Genomic DNA, 16947 nt, shown 5'->3' with positions numbered 1-16947 from the left:
ACTCCCTGAGCCTGGCCCCTCACAAGGGGAGCTGGGGACCAAGCTGCACAAAGCTGCCTTGTGGAGGGAACCCGCCCCGCACTGGCCACTGTGTCACCTGGGCAAGGCAACCCTCATGTCCATTCCAGTGGACACCAGGTCCTGTGGTCAGGAACAGTGTGTCCTGCTGGAAACTGTCAGTCATGCTCTCAGACGACTCGCCTGTGTGCTGGGACAAGGCACGGTGAATACGCTAACATCCACAGTCCGTCCATTTCTAGTATTTTAGGCTTTACAATCTGTACTTGGGAGACTGTCGTGGAAAAAATGAGGCAACTCCCTTCATAGTAAAGAGACCTCAGGGGCCAGGAATGCTGGAAGGACACATGCTGGCCCCTTCTAAGCAGGACAGCCAATGCCCTGGGGCGTCAAACACGAGTTTTTATTTCAACAAGAAAGTCAGGCTCTTGCTACCAACCCGAGCAAGTTCCAGAGGAGCTCGCAGCAGCGGCTGTCAGGGGTCACTCTCTACCTCCTCCAGCACCTCCTCGTCCGCTTCTTTGCGGTCCTCCACGCTGTTGTGGCGGACGCGCTCAGGCACGGCGCGTACCAGAGGGATGCCCAGGCCCTGGTGCACGGCATCCACGGTCCGCTGGTTCACGTAGTAGGACATGTGGGCGGAGGGCACCCGCTTCCGTATCTCCTCCAGATACTTGTAGGCCTGGGTTGGGACAGCCGTTACTAGGTTAGTCCACAGCAAAAACCAAAGAGCCCACCCCTTTGGTCCAGTGCAGTGAGTTTCTGGACCCCCCCCCCCCGCAGAGTAAGAGGAAGGACGTCTTCACAAGAGGGGCCTGGGGACAACTGTCTGTGACCGCGCAGCCTTCCCAAGGGCTGGCGGTGTCTGAAGTTCGGGCTCTGTCTGTGCTGTCGGCTGCAGTCAGCACTCCCAGCTGAGCAGGAAAGTGCTGAGAGCGGCTCAGGGAGGAGGACCTGGGGGTTTGGGGCCATGCTCTCTGGACGAGAACTAAGGGAAGGAGGCGTTCATGCTGGATTCTGCTTCTCGGGTGGCAGGGCAGGAGGCAATATGTAAGCGGTCTGTCTTGTTTCTTCTGACCAAGCATCAACTCTACCCTAGCTCGCTGGGCCTGGGATCAGTTTGAGTCTCTCATATGCATGGTACTCAACTGTAAAAGCCAGTAACCCATGAAACTGTCAGTGGCTTTCCTGTGGAACTTCCTCCGGTTCTACCAGTGGGAATATGTGGGAGAGCCTGGGGTCGAGGGACCTGAGTCTCCCACGGAGCACCACACTCATACCTGCCAGCACCTGTCCACACGTGCCTATGCCTGCTCACACCTGCTGTCCTGGCTCACAACCGCTGTGCCGGCTCACACCTGCCCGCACCTGCCCGCACCCACTGTGCCGGCTCGCACCTGCCCGCACCTGCCTGCACCCGCTGTGCCGGCTCGCACCTGCCCGCACCTGCCCGTACTCGCTGTGCCGGCTCACATCTACTCAGACTTGCCCGCATCTGCTGCGCCGGCTCACACCTGCCCGCATCTGTCCACACCTGCTATACCTACCTGTAGCTAAGCATGAGGAGAGGAATAGGTCTCATGTGACTTCTAATGCTTGCCACCAAAGTAACACTTATCAGTTCAGATGTGATCAAAATTTCTAGGATCTTTAAAACTTTCGTTTTATAAGGAATGATGATCAGATCTTAGTATTTCTTAAAGATGATAAAATTTCCAGAGCAATTTTAATTTGGGTAGAACTAAGATATAAAAAATAAGACATAAAGGGGCACCTGGGTGGCTCTGTCAGTTAAACGTCTGCTTTTGGCTCAGGTCATGATCCCGGCATCCTGGGGTCGAGTCCTGCATCGGGCTCCCTGCCCCGTGGGGAGTCTGCTCCTCCTACTCCCTCAGCCACCCCCCCACTGCTCGTGCGCACACGCTCTCACTCTCTGTCAAAGACGTTAACAAAATCTTTAAAAAAAAAAAAGATAAAGATGAAAACAGAAAAGCTATGGTTGTTGGAGGGATGGCAGATGGGCAGAGTGAAGCCCCCAGGTGCTCTCAAGCGAGGAGGGAGGCACCCACACAGGAAGAGACTTCCGGCTGTGAGCCAGCCAGGCGCTGTGCTGGGCACCGGGACACGAGTACAACGCAGACCAAGGCCAGGGCTCGGAACTGCAGGGACTAGACAGAATTCAGGGGTAGGGTCCAGGAGCAAGGGGCTGCTGGAGACCATGGCGCAGGGGTGTAGCCCCTCTGTGTATACAGCTGTTTCCTCAACAGGTAAGGCTGCAGTTTCCATAAGGAAGGCACGGTCACCAGACAGTGATGAAGGGTGACAAAGACAGAAGGGCTCCAGGCGGTCCTGGCCAATGAGGATGCCCACTGTCCAGGGTCAGGGGCGTCAGGCCTGGACTCTGGCATGGCGGCGAGGCGAGTGCGAGGGGGCAGTGGGGGATGTGGAGCAGGGACGGGGCCTTCTTTCCCCACCAGAGGATGCCTGGCCTGCCTACCTCCTCGCCACTCACAGGTCTGTTTAAGTTAAAGTTGGTAAATCCCATAGGCTCCAAACAAGGGTTGAGACAGTGAAGAATCTGGTGAAATCGTTAAGAGTGATTTTTCTGTCAGTGTTGAGCAAACAGTAGTTTGAGTCCCATTTTCTTTCTCCTCCAAAAAAGAAGGAACCTCGCCGAGAGGAGATTTGGAGCTGCTTCCTCCTGAGTCAGTGAGTGGACGTGGGAGGGAACAAAGAGGGGGCGGGCAGCCGGCCAGGGACGTGAGTGTCACTCACAGCGCTGACCCTCGGGCTGCAGTGCCATGGACGGGCCATGGTCCTGTGCACTGTGGAGGCCAAGGCCCAATGCCGCAGGCACAGCTCGCTAGCAACATTTCTGAAATGGACTCATCGTTAGCCGCTTTACAGGCTCTCAGGAGAGGAAGGTGAGAGGCTCCCTGAGGTCGCCCTCGTCTCTCCAGGAACCATCTGCTCTGTGAACTGGGAGTGGTGCTGACAGGACACCCTTGGAACACAAAGGAAAACTGCAGCCGGAGAGGCAGGGGGGTACTTCTTATGTTGGTAACAAGAGGATGGTGAACAAGGAGAGAGGCTTCTGGTGGGGGCAGAGGGACAGTCACGGACCAGCCCTCCCCCATGCAGGGATGTGCCAGGCAGACCCCACAGGCACCTGAAGGGAGAAGAACTGGTGATGGGCAGGCAGATGGCAGGGAGCCGGCGCTGGGAAGCAGGGAAGAGCAGGGGGTAAGGTGAGTCCCTGCTCCCTGAAGCCTTTGCCTGAGGGGAGGCCCGGTCCAGGCCACTGTGGGAAGCCGACTGGCTTGAAGAACCAGAATCAGAATTGGGACAGCAGAAAAGAGAGTCCTGGAGGGAGCCCACGCCCTGGGAATGGACGCTGTTCTCTGGTCCACTCAGCACGCTGCGTGTGCTGGGGACAAGGGCCGACCTCAAGCCTGCGGCAAGCTAAAGTACCGAGCAGTGACTCCCACTGCTGCCTGCCACGGAGGAGAGCTAAGCCTCTGAGATGAGAGAAGTTGCTGGAAGGAAGGAAGGAAGAAGAAACAAACAAGCATACTCTTTGGAGGAATGTAATAGAACCCAGTCTCTACAGTGGTTTTTCCACGGTGTCTGGGATACAAAAGAACCGGCAGACGTAAGAAGCAGCAGAATGATGTGACTTACATTTGAGAGACAAGACAAATAATGGAGACTAACTGGATGCAATCCAGAGGCTACTAGAAGGGAAAATTATAATGCCAGGTGAAACGTAGGGACAGGAACCAGATCAGAGTAGACACTGCACAAGATGGGTGAACTTGAAGCAACAGCAAAAGGAATGGCCAAAAATGGAAACCAGAGAAAATTCTGGGGGAAAAAAAAAAAGAGAAGAGAATCAGTTGAGCCAGGAGACAATCTATACAAGATATCAGAGTTCCATCGGGAAACGAGAGAGTGATAGGAGGGAACTTCCCACAGACCGGAGAAAGCACTTGCAGGTCATATGCTGGTACGGGAAAGGTGCCTAGAATTCATGAAGGCCATGACCAGCAAGAACACAAACCCTGAATGAAACGATGGGAGAAGATCTGGGCACTCAGAGGAGGACATGAGCCCATGAGAAGGTGCTCAATGCCGCTAGTCACTGAGAGAAGGCGTGTTAAGACCACAATGAGACACGGCTCTGCACCCGCCAGGATGGTGGGCACTGAAGACCCGTCATACCAAGTGTGGGTGGAGATGAGGAAGCACAGGTGCACAGGGTGCGAGCTAAACACGTCCCTTCTGCTCGGATCACCATCTTTATTTGTAAATGTGACTCACGGTAAGTTGTGGTTACTCAGGCCTGAGTATGTGGCCCCTTTTCTCAGAAACGAACGAAGGGGGCCACCACTTCAAGGAAAATGGTAGCGGACAGTGTTTTCGCTCAGGATAAAACGTGCGCTTTCACACGGATGGATTTGAGAAACCCTCGGTATCGGCCACCATGAGCTGGACAACCTCCCAAAACCGAAGGACTTTTCCGACAGGGCAGGTGGTGATACCAGCAAATAGGACTTTTTGATTCATATAATGAAATGTGTGGACGTTTGCTGACTCAGCGAACCCATAATTTCCAGATGAGCAACATGATGTTATAAAATCACGTGCGTGTGAAAGATCCAAGATGGACCAGCAGGCTTTCACGTAACCGAGTACGACAGCATCCCGACTCGCAGCTAAGTGTTAAGAAACCCCGCTGGCTGAGTTTTGGTGTCCGCTCAAAGGTGTCCTGCAACCGTCTGGGGGCCCTGCCTCTCACCTGCATGCTGGCCTGAGGCCAGATTTTCTTCATGTATTTCAGCTAAAAAACCCATTGTGCCAACTCGAGAGCAGAAACAGAAATGGAGAGTCCCTCCAGCTGTCCTCCAAGACATTAAAGAGACCTAGAAATGTGTACAACAGTGCTACTTTTCCCACTCAATTTCTGTTTTGGAAAATATAAAACATAAAAAGTTGTTTTAATGACAATGCTACTTATGTCAACGTAGAGTGGGTTAATTTCGTTTGTCAGTGAGTGAGTTTTATTCTGTAACACAACAAACAGCATCCGGCTGCCCCACGTGGGTAACCCCACCGCAAAGGGGTCCTGCGACCAAAATGCTTGAGAATCGCTCTGCTGAAATGAATCCTTGAACTCCTTCCACAAAGAAAGCTCCAGGCCCAGGTCGGCTCACTCACGCACTCTATCAGATACTGAAGGGACAAGCAACAGCCGTCTTACGTAAACTCAGGGGTACAGGTGGTGGCCAGGATATAAGGCCAGAATACCCTTGACACCAACTACGCATGAGACACTACAAAAAAGAAACTGAAGAAAATTCTGGCAGTTTCTGCAAACGTGAAACGCACTAGCTGTATGACCCCGCCGTCCCACCCCTAGGTGTCCAACCAAGCGTTAGTGAACTGTGGGGGAAGGGCAGGACGCCTGCAATTCGCTTATCACTCAGAAAATACCCATTTTGTGTATAAAATATCAAATAGAAATATGAGAACATACGTACAGAGTAAGTAAATGTGGCAAAACGCTGAAAACTGCTGAATCCGGTAAAGGGTACACGTAGGTCTGTTACTCTTGTTAACTTCTCAGTTTGAAATTATTTCAAAAGAAAAAAGACTAAAACGTCAAACGGAGAGACAGAAGAGCCTCCTCGCCGCGAGCCCCCAGCTCCCTTGGGCTGAGAGCAGGGCCTGCCGGCGGGGGCAGCGGAATCTCCCCCAGTGACCCCCGAGCCCCGCGAAGGCCTCACCGTCTGCAAGTCCTCAGCCTGCAGGTAGTGCTGCACCAGGAAGCCGCAGACGTCCCCGACGCGGACGGTGCTGTCCAGCTCTGGCTCCTCCAGCAGCAGCTCGCACTGCCTGACCGCCTCCTTGGGGTCCTCGGTGTACGTCCTGTCGGGAGCAGAGTCGCTGGAGCCCAAATCCAGAACCCCGCTATGTGTCGGGGAGCAGAGCAGGCTTGCGGCCTAAGTGAGGAGCTCGTGACATTGGCGGGACGAAACCTTTGTGAAGTCAGCTCCCGTGAACTAAACGAATTCTCATTGATGAGTTCATTCATAAACTCATGGATTCATTTAATAAAAACTTACCGGGAGCCTGCAGTCCCGGGGCTGTGCTACACTCAGCCTGTCACCCCAGGCCCTGCCTGCTTACTAGTCTGGAGGGGGACACTATGACTCAGGGGGCATGCGGGGCGCCCTGCCCAAGGTGGTCAGGCAGGGGGTGAGCATGAGCGAAGGCCAGGGCAGGGACACGGTCCACAGGGAGCGGTGTGCGAGCAGGGGAGGGACCGAGGAGGGGGGATCCGAAGGGGCCTTGGTCCAGGGCGGGGGGCTGCGGTCTCGAGGGGCTCAGGCTCCCACTCCAGGAGGACCGGTTCTGACGCTGCATGGTCTTTGCTGCCCACTGCTCCCCTCTCTCCCTCCTGCAGCCCAGGCTCAGTAGATATTCCAGAACTTACACGCCCAAGCAGGGAGCCGCATTTTATACAACAGAGTTCAAAATGTTTTTGGAACTTTTCTTCTAAAAGCTTGTTCTCAGATAAGGAAAATGCTTTCATTGGTTTAGGCAGAAGCTGAGCTCTGCTGCCCACACAGCGGGCTCTTGGAACAGCTGGATGACTTGCCAACAGATAAAAACCGGCCTCATGTCCAGATTTAGACGCACGGTCTCTCCTAAAGAGCAACAACGTGCTGCCCCCAGCCTCCTCCCCACAGTCTCTGCAGCTCACAGGTGGCCCACCTGCTCTGAGCCACGGAGCTCAAGCCCCGCACACACCTGTGCGAGTCCCAGGCTCTCGTCAGACACATGTTCTCCGGACCTGCCTCTGCCTCTCCGCCCCCACCCCAGACTCCTCTGTTTTTTTCTGGAACAGTCTTCCAGGCAGCGCACCCAGGTCTGGGGAATTCCCCAGGAGGAGCTCAGCGTGCAGGAGGCAACACAGCGTCCACGTGTCCTACTTAGGGTCCACGCACTCCCGAGGCTCCTCCGCACAGGCTCACGGCACGTAAAGCGGGTCTCGCCCCGGCAGGGGGAGGAGCCTGGGGCTCTGTGGCCCTGCTCCCCCGCTCTGCTGCGGACACACCTTCGGGCCTGGATGAACCGCTTCACCAGCGTCATCTTGCTCTGCAGCTGAGCCAGCTTGGTCTCCTGATCCAGGGGGCTCTTGGCCTTGGCCTTGGACAGGCACTTGTAGGCCTCCGTCAGCGCCCCGTGGGCTTTGTCGTAGTTCTGGTACTCATCGATCTCCACCTGTATGGATGACGCCCGTCAGGGCCCCCGGGGCCCCACCACCCTCCCGCGGCTCCCGGCCCTGGGAGGAGGGTCTGTACCTGGGCACAGGCACCGTAGAAGCCGGCTAGCAGGTCAGGGGCCCGGCCCTTGGTGTAGCAGCTGATGATGTTCTTCATGATCTCCGGCTCCTTCCGCCAGTCCAGGGACTGCAGGTAGTTGGCAGCCATGATGTAGATTTCCTTTTGCCTCGAGACGCCCGCAAAGAACACGATTTTCTCTGTGTCGCCAGACTTCAGCAGCGCTCTCATGGCCTAGGTGAAGGAAGAGCCAGAGGAAGGGGGGGCTGGGCTCCGAACTTGCCACAAAGCTCCTGCCACCGCTCCCCCCCCCCCCCCCCCCGCCAGGCTCACGTGGGACTTCACCACAAGAGGGAGCTCAGGACTCTCCTGTGTCCGCAGGGCCCTTGGAAGCCCAGGCTGGGAAAGAGCATCCCCGGGAGGGTTAAACTCGGGGCAGATGGAAACCAAGCAGCGGGACCAGTTTCCAGCTGGCGGTGGAAACCACCCGCTGGTCACGCTCACCTTCAGCTTGTTCCCCGCCTGCGTGTACTTCTTGGTGGCCAGGTGGTAGTTGCCCTGACGCATGCAGCAGTTGGCGATCTGCTCCAGCAGTTGGCGCCGAGACTCTTCAGACAGGTCCTTGGAGTCCTTGGACACGGTCATCTTCTCGGCCATCTCCTCAGTGATGGTCATGTTCTGCTCCAGGCAAAGCTGTAGGGCTTCGTGATACTGTAAGACGTCACAGAGGCCGGGAAGGGGCAGTTAGCGCTGGGCTGCAGGGGAGGCCAGGCCCTCAGCCCAGGGGCAGCCCCTGCCCGTGGCCGGGTGGCACGCGCCAGGGCAAGGATGGGACGTGCTCGCTGGGCACGGGCCAACACTCATGCACGTGACTCTTTCACGCTGTCAACAGTGTGAAATGCAATGAGGGGAACATGGAGCTCAGAACACTGAATTGGTTACGGAGGAAAAGAAACCAGAAATTAATTTTCTACAATTCGTTTCAAATTTTTAAGCTAAGGGTTTTGATTAATCTTCTTGAAAACTGAAGGGAAATCTTACACCCTTCACTTAAGAACAGGTCTTGGACAAAAATCGTTATGTCTTGGAGGGGGCTCCATCCCCATAGGTCAGGAGCTGCGTGGTACCCACCACAGTGAGAACACTGGCGTCCCTGGCAGTCCTCCCGCAGCAGGGAGGCCATTCTTCACGCAGGGACAGCAGCGTGCGGGTGCCACTTCCGCATGTACAGTGTGCTGAGGACAGATCCCAGGCCCGGGAGCCGCTGGGTCAAGGGCCCGTGAGTTCTCCTGGAGGTGGGCACTGCCTGCCTCACTCGCGCCCGGCCTGAGCCTGTCTGCTCCCATGATGGTCTGGCGGGTCTGCTGACCTCTTCACCTTTACTGGCCTAACTCAGCACAAATGGGATCTTCATGAGTTTTCATCTGTATTCCTCTCTTTAGGGATGAGGCTAAGTATGTGCTGGGACCACCCACATTTCCTTCTTAAAATAAACTGTCCATAGTCTTTGTCCTTTCCTTTCGAGTGGCTGGCACCTTACGGGGTCGTAGGAACTCCATACCTATTTGGAAAATTATACTTTGGGATAGAGATAGGATACATTTCTTTCCCATTTTATTATTTATCTTTACTTTTTTTTATGGTGTTTTTTCCATGTGCTATTTTCAGATTTACATTTGGCTGAATGGATCAGTCCTTCCCACTGGCATTTGGGTTTTGAGTCATACTTAGAAGACGCCTTTCCTCTCTTGAGATTGTACAAGACGTCCACGGTTTCTGGTGGAGTGCCGGCTGTTTTGCTGACACACATCTCAGACCCATCTGGAATTTACTAGGACGCAGGAGATAAGTAGGGTTTACCTTTGTGTTTCCCCAAGTGGCTGCCTGGTTGCACCAACCCCCTTTACTGGATGGCTCGTGTTTCGCCCAAGGCTGGGAAACGGTCCTCTGCACGTACGAGAGACGCGTGTGTAAGTGGCTCTATGTCTGGATTTTCTAGTATTTTCCGCTGACCTATAAGCCCGATCATGGACCAGACCCCAGTTATCCTGTCATATATTTTACAATTTGGGGGCGTAATCACCTCTTGTTAATTGTCTTCCAGACCGTCCCTGGCTGTTCTGGCTTATCTGGTTTTCACTGCAAAACTACAGAATCCGCTTATCGGGCTGCCAGTGGTGTTTCTCCTGGGACCAGATTAGGTCTGGGGCTGCCTGAGGTAGGCTGGACACGTGCATCTGCTGGGTCTTTCTAGAACACGTGAAGAATTCTTGTGTCGCTCACCAGTGAGGCACTGAACTGTAAGCGTAATTCTGGCTATAGGAAGAAAGAGCTTTCAATCTGGACAGGCTAATTTTGCATGTCTCTATTCACTGCCTATCAGGAAGAATCCTTCTACTTAAAGAACTCTATCGAACACTAGAAACAGTGCTGGCAAGGATGCGGTGGCATGGGAACGCTGTGTGTGGCTGGACAGACGTGTGTTGGGGCAGCCACATGGAAGGCCGTCTGGAGGTCCCTTGAACAACTGGAACGGTTACCAGATGATCTGGCTGTTCAAGTTCTGTGTAAACACCCGAAGGAACTGAAAGTGGGGTCTGAAGAGATACGTGTACACCCGTGTTCACAGCAGCGCTGTTCACAGGAGCCAAGAACTGGAAGCCACCCTGTGTCCGCAAATGGGCAGACCCGAGGCAGTGTGCGCACCAATGCAGCATCACAAAGCCCTAAAAAGGAAGGACATTCTGCGGCGCCAGACTGGCTCAGTTGGTTAGATGTCTGACTCTCGGTTTCGGCTCAGGTCATGATCTCAGCGTCGTGAGATCGAGCCCTGCGTCAGCCTCTGCGCTCAGGTCTGAGTCTGCTTTAGAGTCTCTCTCCCTCTCCCTCTGACCCTCTCACTTGTGCGTGCAGGCGTGCACGCTCTCTCTCTCCCTAAAATAAATAAATACATCTTAAAAAAAAAAAAGGACATTCTGGCATCTGCTATCACACAGACAAACCCTGACGACGTGACGTTCAGGAAAATGAGCTGGACCCAGGACAAATCCTGTATGATTCCACTTGTATCTGGTCCTTGGAGTCACACATAGACACAGAAGGTAGATGGAGGGTGCGGGGGCTGGGACGCGGCTGGGGGGCTGGCGTTTGATGGGGACAGCACCTCAGCTCTAAGACAAAAGCAGGTGCACAGAGACGGCTCTCACCACAATGTGAACATACCCGACACCACTGAGTTGTACTCTTGAAAACAGTGAAGATGGTGACTGTACGTCCTGTGTACCTGCACACACACACACACACACACACACACACACAAAGGACGAGTTCACCTCCCTGGTTCTGGTGCAAAGACATTCATGAAATGGGCACGAGGGTCCCCCTGGATTGGCCGTGCGAGGCAGACCTGTTCCTAGCGCTCCTTCACCCAGGCCAGGCGGGAGCCACGGCTTTCTCGTGAAATCATAACCATGAGAGATGGTGAAGCCACATCCATCACGTCCGGAAAAGGCGGCCCCAGGCTTGGGTGCCCAAGTGGGTGCCGAGGGGGGCTGCCCACCGTACCTTCTTTGCGGCCAGCAGCAGCTCCACCGCCTTCTCGTACTGGCTGTGTTCGATGAAGAAGTCCGAACAGCGGGCCAGGAGGGCGGGGTCCGACCTCTCGTCCAGGTCCTCTGCTATGAGCTGTAGGGCCACGAACTGCTGGGTGGCGAAGGCCAGCTCCAGAGCCTTGGAGAAGTGGCCAGCCTGTGGGTGGAGGGCACTCTGAGCAGCCGCCCAAGCCCCAGGTCCCCAGAATGCCCGAGCGGTCCCCTGGCAGATACTGAGGCAGGCCGTGGGGCCCCGTCCTTGCGCACCTTGTGGTACAGCATGACCGCCCTGTCCATGTGCTCGCCCTTGTCCTCATAGTAGAGTGCCGCCTCCGTCATGTCCTCGGGGGAGCTCAGCAGAGCCAGGTTCATGAGCTGGTCATCCAGACCATTCTCCTGTGGTGGCCGGGGGACGCCCAGGGCTTCCTGTGTGGGTCTGCTAAGGGTGCCCTGGGGGAGCCCACCGCCCCCACTCTGGCACGCTGCTGGTCCACGTGACTATGGTTCCTTCCTTCCTTCCTTCTTCCCTCCCTCCCTCTCTTCCCTCTTTTCCTCCCTTCCTTTCTTAAGATTTTATTTATTTGAGAGAGAGTGAGTGGGAGAGGAGACACAGTACAAGTAAGGGGAGCGGCAGGCAGAGGGAAAGGCAGAAGCCGACGCCCTTCTGAGCAAGGAGCCCGATGCGGCACTAGATCCCAGGACTCTGAGATCATGACCTGAGCTGAAGGCAGATGCTTCACTGACTGAGCCACCCAGGTGCCTCCATGATGATGGTTCCTAACCAGTGTCAGAATGTCTCATGGAGTCTCTGTACCAGAATTTTGGGGGCTTCCTTCTTTTTCCATTAATAGAACATTGCTCTCCGAGCCCTGGGTTGGAACACTTTCACGCATTCAGAACGCCCTTCCTGCTGTTTATAGGCCAGGAGCAACGAGCCAGCCTGAGTGCTTGCTGGAGAGACATGGGACTTTTCAGCAAGAACTCAGGGCTCACCACTTCAAAAACACCACTGGGGGGGCGCTGAGACCAGGGGGAGGAGGGACAGTCACGGCGACAGGCACAGGCGTGGTGGGAAGGGGGCCCTGGGGTGGGGGACGTGGTGCTCACCATACAGTTCTCTACATTTTCTGTGTGAAATGCTCTTCTCAGAACGTGGGAAACAGCAGGGGCCCCTCTGCCCACCTGCCCGGCTTTGGCCATCGAGGCTGCGTGCCCGCTGCCCGCCTACCTTGCACAGCCGGATGGCGTTGTTGAAGGCCCGCGCCCGCGAGTAGAAGTGCACGGCCTGCCTCACCTCGTCCCGGCTCTCGTACTGGCGGGCCAGGTGATAGGACGCCGCCCAGTTTCCGCTCTCGTTGGCTATCTCCGCAGCCTGGAAAGAAGGCAGGGGGGCCCTGGGGCTCCGTCTCCGCCTCCCCACACCCGCAGGCCGCGCAGGAGGCTCCTACCTTTTGAACGTCGCCCCGGAAGCAGCAGATGCGGACGAGGGAGAAGTAGTCTTGCGCCAGCTCATAGTAGCGCAGCGCCGCGGCCATGTCGGCCTGGCTCTCCAGGTACTGGGCCCACCACCGCCACAAGGCCCTAGAAGGAGCCCATCAGCCCCACGCGGGGCCTGCGCCCCCTGCAAAGGAGCCCCGGGTCCCCAACGCCACCCTCGGCACGCCTTCACACGGCCAGCAGCCAGGAGGGAGCGTGCAAGCTGGGTGACTCGGCCAGGAGTGGGGTCCCGGGGACTGGAGGAAAGGCCCCGCCCTGGCAGGCTGGGGCCAGCTTCCAGGGAGGGGTCAGTGCCTCACACTCTCCCACGGGAAGCAAAGGAGGGAGGCCCCCAGGCCCCACAGCAAACCCACGGTCCACCCACTGGCCACCTGACGTCCAGTGGCGACACTCACTTGTCCTTCATCTTATTGACATAGAGCTCCAGGGACTGCAGGTCCTCCGATAGCATCCTGGGCACCTCGAAGCGGTGGGTGTCTGACTTCTCATAGCTGCAAGAGGGGACAAAGAGCGGCTCCTCCCCATGGTCTGAGCACCGCACGGCAGTGCCCAGTGGATCATGGTGCTGCGGTGGCACAGCCCGAGACCCCAGGCCCAGAGCCCTGGAACCCGGTGCGGGCTGGGAGGGGGACTGTGTCTGAGGTTCTCCTGGTGGGACCGAGCTCAAGGTCCCCCGCAGACCTGGAAGGTCACCACCTGCCCCGAGGCAAGCAGGCCCACCCCGGCTCAGCCCCCACGGGGCCCCACGCTCACTAGCTGAGGGCCAGGCCGAGGTCTGCGCTGGCCTCCAGGTGCCGGGCGTAGCTGTAGTAGGTGGCACGCAGGTGGATGCGGTCATGCAGCTCCGCGACTTCCACGGCCTTCTGCCACTGGTCAGAGGCCTGGTACAGCTTGTTCAGGAGGTCATAGCGCCCACACGACCGGTACAAGTGCTCGGCGTCCTCCTGGAGATGGGGGCGTGTGCATCAGCCCTTGAGCTCCAGGAGAGCTGCCCGTGCGCCCCTGCAGGCAGCGAGGCCACACACACGTCAACGCGGCATTCCGTCCCACGGCGAGAAAGCAGGACGGACTTACGTGTCAGCTGGGAAGGCTGGGGGGCTGCCCTGCATGCTGGGGAGGAGACCCTGCCCGCCCCAGTGTCCTGTGGACCAGGAGCTGACTCGGGTGTCTGCCCCCACCCCACCTGGCCCCCCAGGTGCTCAATGGGCCATGAGCTCATGCATGTGCAGGAGACAGGGAGGACCCGAGAGAGGAGAGGCCTCACTCTGCTTTTTGGCTCAAACTCCTTTGCAGGGGTTTCTGTTCCCTGCTACCGAGTGACCCAGACACCCAGACGACATGGCCTGGCCACACCAGGGTGGTGCCCGACTCACCAGCATGCCCAGCTGTATGGCCAGCATGGCCACCCTGGCCTCCGGCTCTGGCTCCCGCTCAGCCTCCCGCAGTGCTCGCGCTCCACGCGCATGGCCCATGTTCCCCAGGCACACCTTGGCGACGTCCAGCCGCTGGGTCTTCACGCACATGCGCGCCATGTTCTCCCAGACCGCCTCACTGTGCCAGGGGATGCGGTAGCTCCGTGAGCTTGCAGCCCTTGGGCCCCTGCCACCCCGAGATGCGTCCCAGACGGGCTTCACCGGCACAGTGACATGGCAAACCAGGGCCCCTACCCCTCCCTTGGCTGGAGGCCACCTGTGTCCGCTGCAGCTGGTGGGGACGGATCCTCTCAGGGCTCCCACACACCCACTTTCCTCCCTGCTTTGACGGCCGTCTGCTTCAAACGTTCCTCTGCAGCGCACGTGCCTGAATCCTCTGCTGAGCCACGAGGGCGCCGGAGCTGCCCTCCAGCAGGGGACCCACAGGGAGAAGGGGCTGTACAGGCTTCACGCCCCAGTGGGCCTGGGGAAGGGGGGGGGGCTCAACCCTGAGGACAGAGGAGACCAGTACATGATGCCCAGTGTGGGGTCTGTTGGTGGGTCCCTGACCTGAGCTGAATAGAAGTGGGGGTCCTGGGGATGATCCTGCCCGTCCCCACGACTCTGTCCTTGTCCTCATGCTCACGGGCCCCTGCAGGGCTCCACGCAGCCCCAGTGGGGGAGGTTTGGAGACATGGGTCCATTGCCCCCATATTAGCCTTCTGGCAAGTTCTCTCCTGCCGACACGGACTGGGGGCTCCTGACCTCCCGAAGGTCGCCGACTCCTGTGAGTCTGGAAACCTCTGTCTCAGAGCAGCTGGCCCTTGGGAAACAATGCTCCACAAAACTGAGGGGTCTCAGTGACAGCAGGGTCCCGTGGTCACAGTCAGATCTCAGGAGTTCTCTTTCCACTCACAGAACTGACAGAAAGCCGCCACCCCTCCTCCACCAGGCGGACGAGCAGGTAGGTGGGCCAGACGCAAGCCCTTCCCTGCTCCCTTTCCAAATGGGTCTCGTGTGGGAACCTTCTTTAAGATACTCTGCACCCCAGGGTCTCAGGGACCCGTGTGGGGGTGTGGATGAAGCCTCGTGTCTCTTCTGCCTTCACACCCTCTCCCCACCCTCTGCTGAGTCCAGCAACGGGTGGCTGATACCTGCCTACGGTTCAAGGGGAAGACCTGAGTGAGCAGAGAAACGGGCAGCCATCCCAGAGCCCTCCCCTGACTCAGTTTCCTTGTGCCTCCCTGGGCAAACACTGCTGGGCCTGCTGTGTGCGTGAGCCGGGCGGGGTGCTAGAGGCCGGGTTGCCCCCACCCCGCCCTCTGAGCCGAGCCACCAATGACCTCCAGCAAGTGGGGGGTGGGGGAAGCATGCGCTGAAGAGCAGCCGCTGACCCCCCCCCCACGCGCCCCGCTGGGAAGGCCCTCCCGGGAAGGCCCTCCCGCCGGGCCCAGGCTCTGGCCTATGAGCTCCGCCACCAGCCTGCACGCAGGACCTGGAGCTCTGGGTTTGGAACAGCTGCCAGCCCACCACAGCTCCAGCGCTTCCTGTCGTCCCCACCCGCCAACTCACATCTGCACTTCATCACCGTGAGAGGCACAGAAGTCAGAGCCCATGGCTGCCGAGGGGCCTGGCCAGAACCGGCCCCAGAGGCCCCTCTTCTCAGCCCTGCCACTCGGGCTTGCAGGGTTCATGGCCTCCTGGTCCATCATGCAGCCCGAGCTTCTCTGCTCCGAGACAAAGCTCCCGCCCACCCGGCCATCACGTGCAGCAACAGGGCAGGCACACGGGACCCTCGGGAGGTTTGGGTGCCTGCGTGCCCCAGCTAAAATCTGAGGGTAGTGGATGGGGCAGGGCCTCCAGACATCACCTGGCGGGGAGCTGGATAGAGCTGACCCAGTAGCCATCAAAGACCACCGAAGGATAATGATTTAAATAAATAAAGGGGGAAGCTGATCCCTCCAAGAGGAAGCATTGGGACAGCCTCCTTATGGAGGTGACACACTGCATTGTGTCCTTAGGGACTCTGAGTGGTCCTAGTCCTTCTGGGAGAAGGGGGCCTTGTGCAGAGGGCTATGGGTGCTCCCTGGAGCCCCCAGGAGACTGGAGCAGAGACGGGACAGCAGGACACAGGCCAAGGAGAGACGGCAGTGGCAAGAAGTAAGCTGATGCATTTGCTACGAACTGCCGGAAAAAATGCTGCAATAGGCCAAATCCCTCAGGGAACAGAAGAGCAGATGATTCTCCAAAGACCCGTCTTTCAGGGACATAGGCTTGCTGGAGCAGGGGCCACGCCTTGGCTGAAGCAGGTGCACAGCCCCCTAAAACGTGATCTAAAGTAACGGGAGCTGGGGAATAGTCTTGCTGTTCTGATTCTGTGATAATCAGGGCAGACTAAACACATGCTATGTTAAGACCATGCATGTGTCCCCAGACCTGGATCTGCTTCGATCAGTGCTGATGACAGACCAAGTCTGATTTATATGATGCATTTTTTTTTGGTAAGATTTTATGTATTTGAGAGAAACAGCAGGTGCATACATGCAAGCAGGGGGAGGAGGAGAGGGGGAGGTCGGGTAAGAATCTCAAGCTGACTCTACACCGAGCACAGAGCCTGACACAGGACTCGGTTCCATTACCCCCAGATCACGGCCTGAGTGGAAACCAAGAGTTGGATGCTCAACCCACTGAGCCACCCAGGCGCCCCCGTGAAGCATCTTATGTGGGAAATGCCTGTGACTCTAGGTATCTGATCACCCTCGAGAAACAACAGCATGGCAAGTGTTAATAACTTTTGAAGATAACCACTGCTAATTTGATGATCACCAGTTGCCATTACATGAATCATAAAACCAAAAAAACCCCCCAAAAAACCCCAAACAAAAACCCCCACAAAGTAAGGGGGGCCGAGGCTTCCTGAGCACAGGGCCTTTTCTGTGTCAGAGTCGCCGGAACTCTCGGGGGCTCCAGAAGCAGGAGGCGAGTGGGGTGCAGGGAAGCCAGGGGACCAGGCCAGGCCCAGCATGCTGGGCTCACCTTGCAAACTCTGCGACCTGGGCAGGTATGGGCTCCATGCACCCCAGC

The 16947-nt window shown here is 57.2% G+C and overlaps 1 protein-coding gene, 1 long non-coding RNA gene and 1 pseudogene across 9 annotated transcripts in view; 2 read left to right on the top strand and 1 right to left on the bottom strand.

Moving 5' to 3' along the window:
• IFT140 (intraflagellar transport 140) overlaps positions 1-16947 on the bottom strand; it is an 87647-nt gene that overhangs the window by 7314 nt on the left and 63386 nt on the right. For 6 of the 8 annotated variants that reach the window (XM_034670657.1, XM_034670656.1, XM_034670652.1 and 3 more), the window contains 13 exons: positions 13825-14002; positions 13205-13395; positions 12847-12942; positions 12403-12535; positions 12183-12326; positions 11222-11350; positions 10929-11111; positions 7869-8075; positions 7386-7598; positions 7139-7305; positions 5805-5946; positions 5559-5636; positions 5056-5250 (listed from right to left, as the gene is read on the bottom strand). In XM_034670657.1, coding sequence (XP_034526548.1) covers positions 5065-5250; positions 5559-5636; positions 5805-5946; positions 7139-7305; positions 7386-7598; positions 7869-8075; positions 10929-11111; positions 11222-11350; positions 12183-12326; positions 12403-12535; positions 12847-12942; positions 13205-13395; positions 13825-14002 — 2047 coding nt within the window. In that variant the 3' untranslated portion in view covers positions 5056-5064. Of the gene's footprint in view, positions 1-15; positions 701-5055; positions 5251-5558; positions 5637-5804; positions 5947-7138; positions 7306-7385; positions 7599-7868; positions 8076-10928; positions 11112-11221; positions 11351-12182; positions 12327-12402; positions 12536-12846; positions 12943-13204; positions 13396-13824; positions 14003-16947 lie in introns of those variants that run through there. The other 2 variants (XM_034670655.1, XM_034670654.1) reach the window with 2 other exon arrangements.
• LOC117804201 lies at positions 9204-9883 on the top strand. The gene is made up of 3 exons (XR_004628544.1): positions 9204-9334; positions 9469-9582; positions 9748-9883. It is a non-coding gene; the product is annotated as an uncharacterized LOC117804201 (long non-coding RNA).
• On the top strand, positions 16213-16332 carry LOC117804253 (annotated as a pseudogene).

Source organism: Ailuropoda melanoleuca, chromosome 10 (genome assembly GCF_002007445.2).
Source record: "Ailuropoda melanoleuca isolate Jingjing chromosome 10, ASM200744v2, whole genome shotgun sequence".
Taxonomy (NCBI): Eukaryota; Metazoa; Chordata; class Mammalia; order Carnivora; family Ursidae; genus Ailuropoda; species Ailuropoda melanoleuca.
This window is presented reverse-complemented; position numbering and strand designations above follow the sequence as displayed.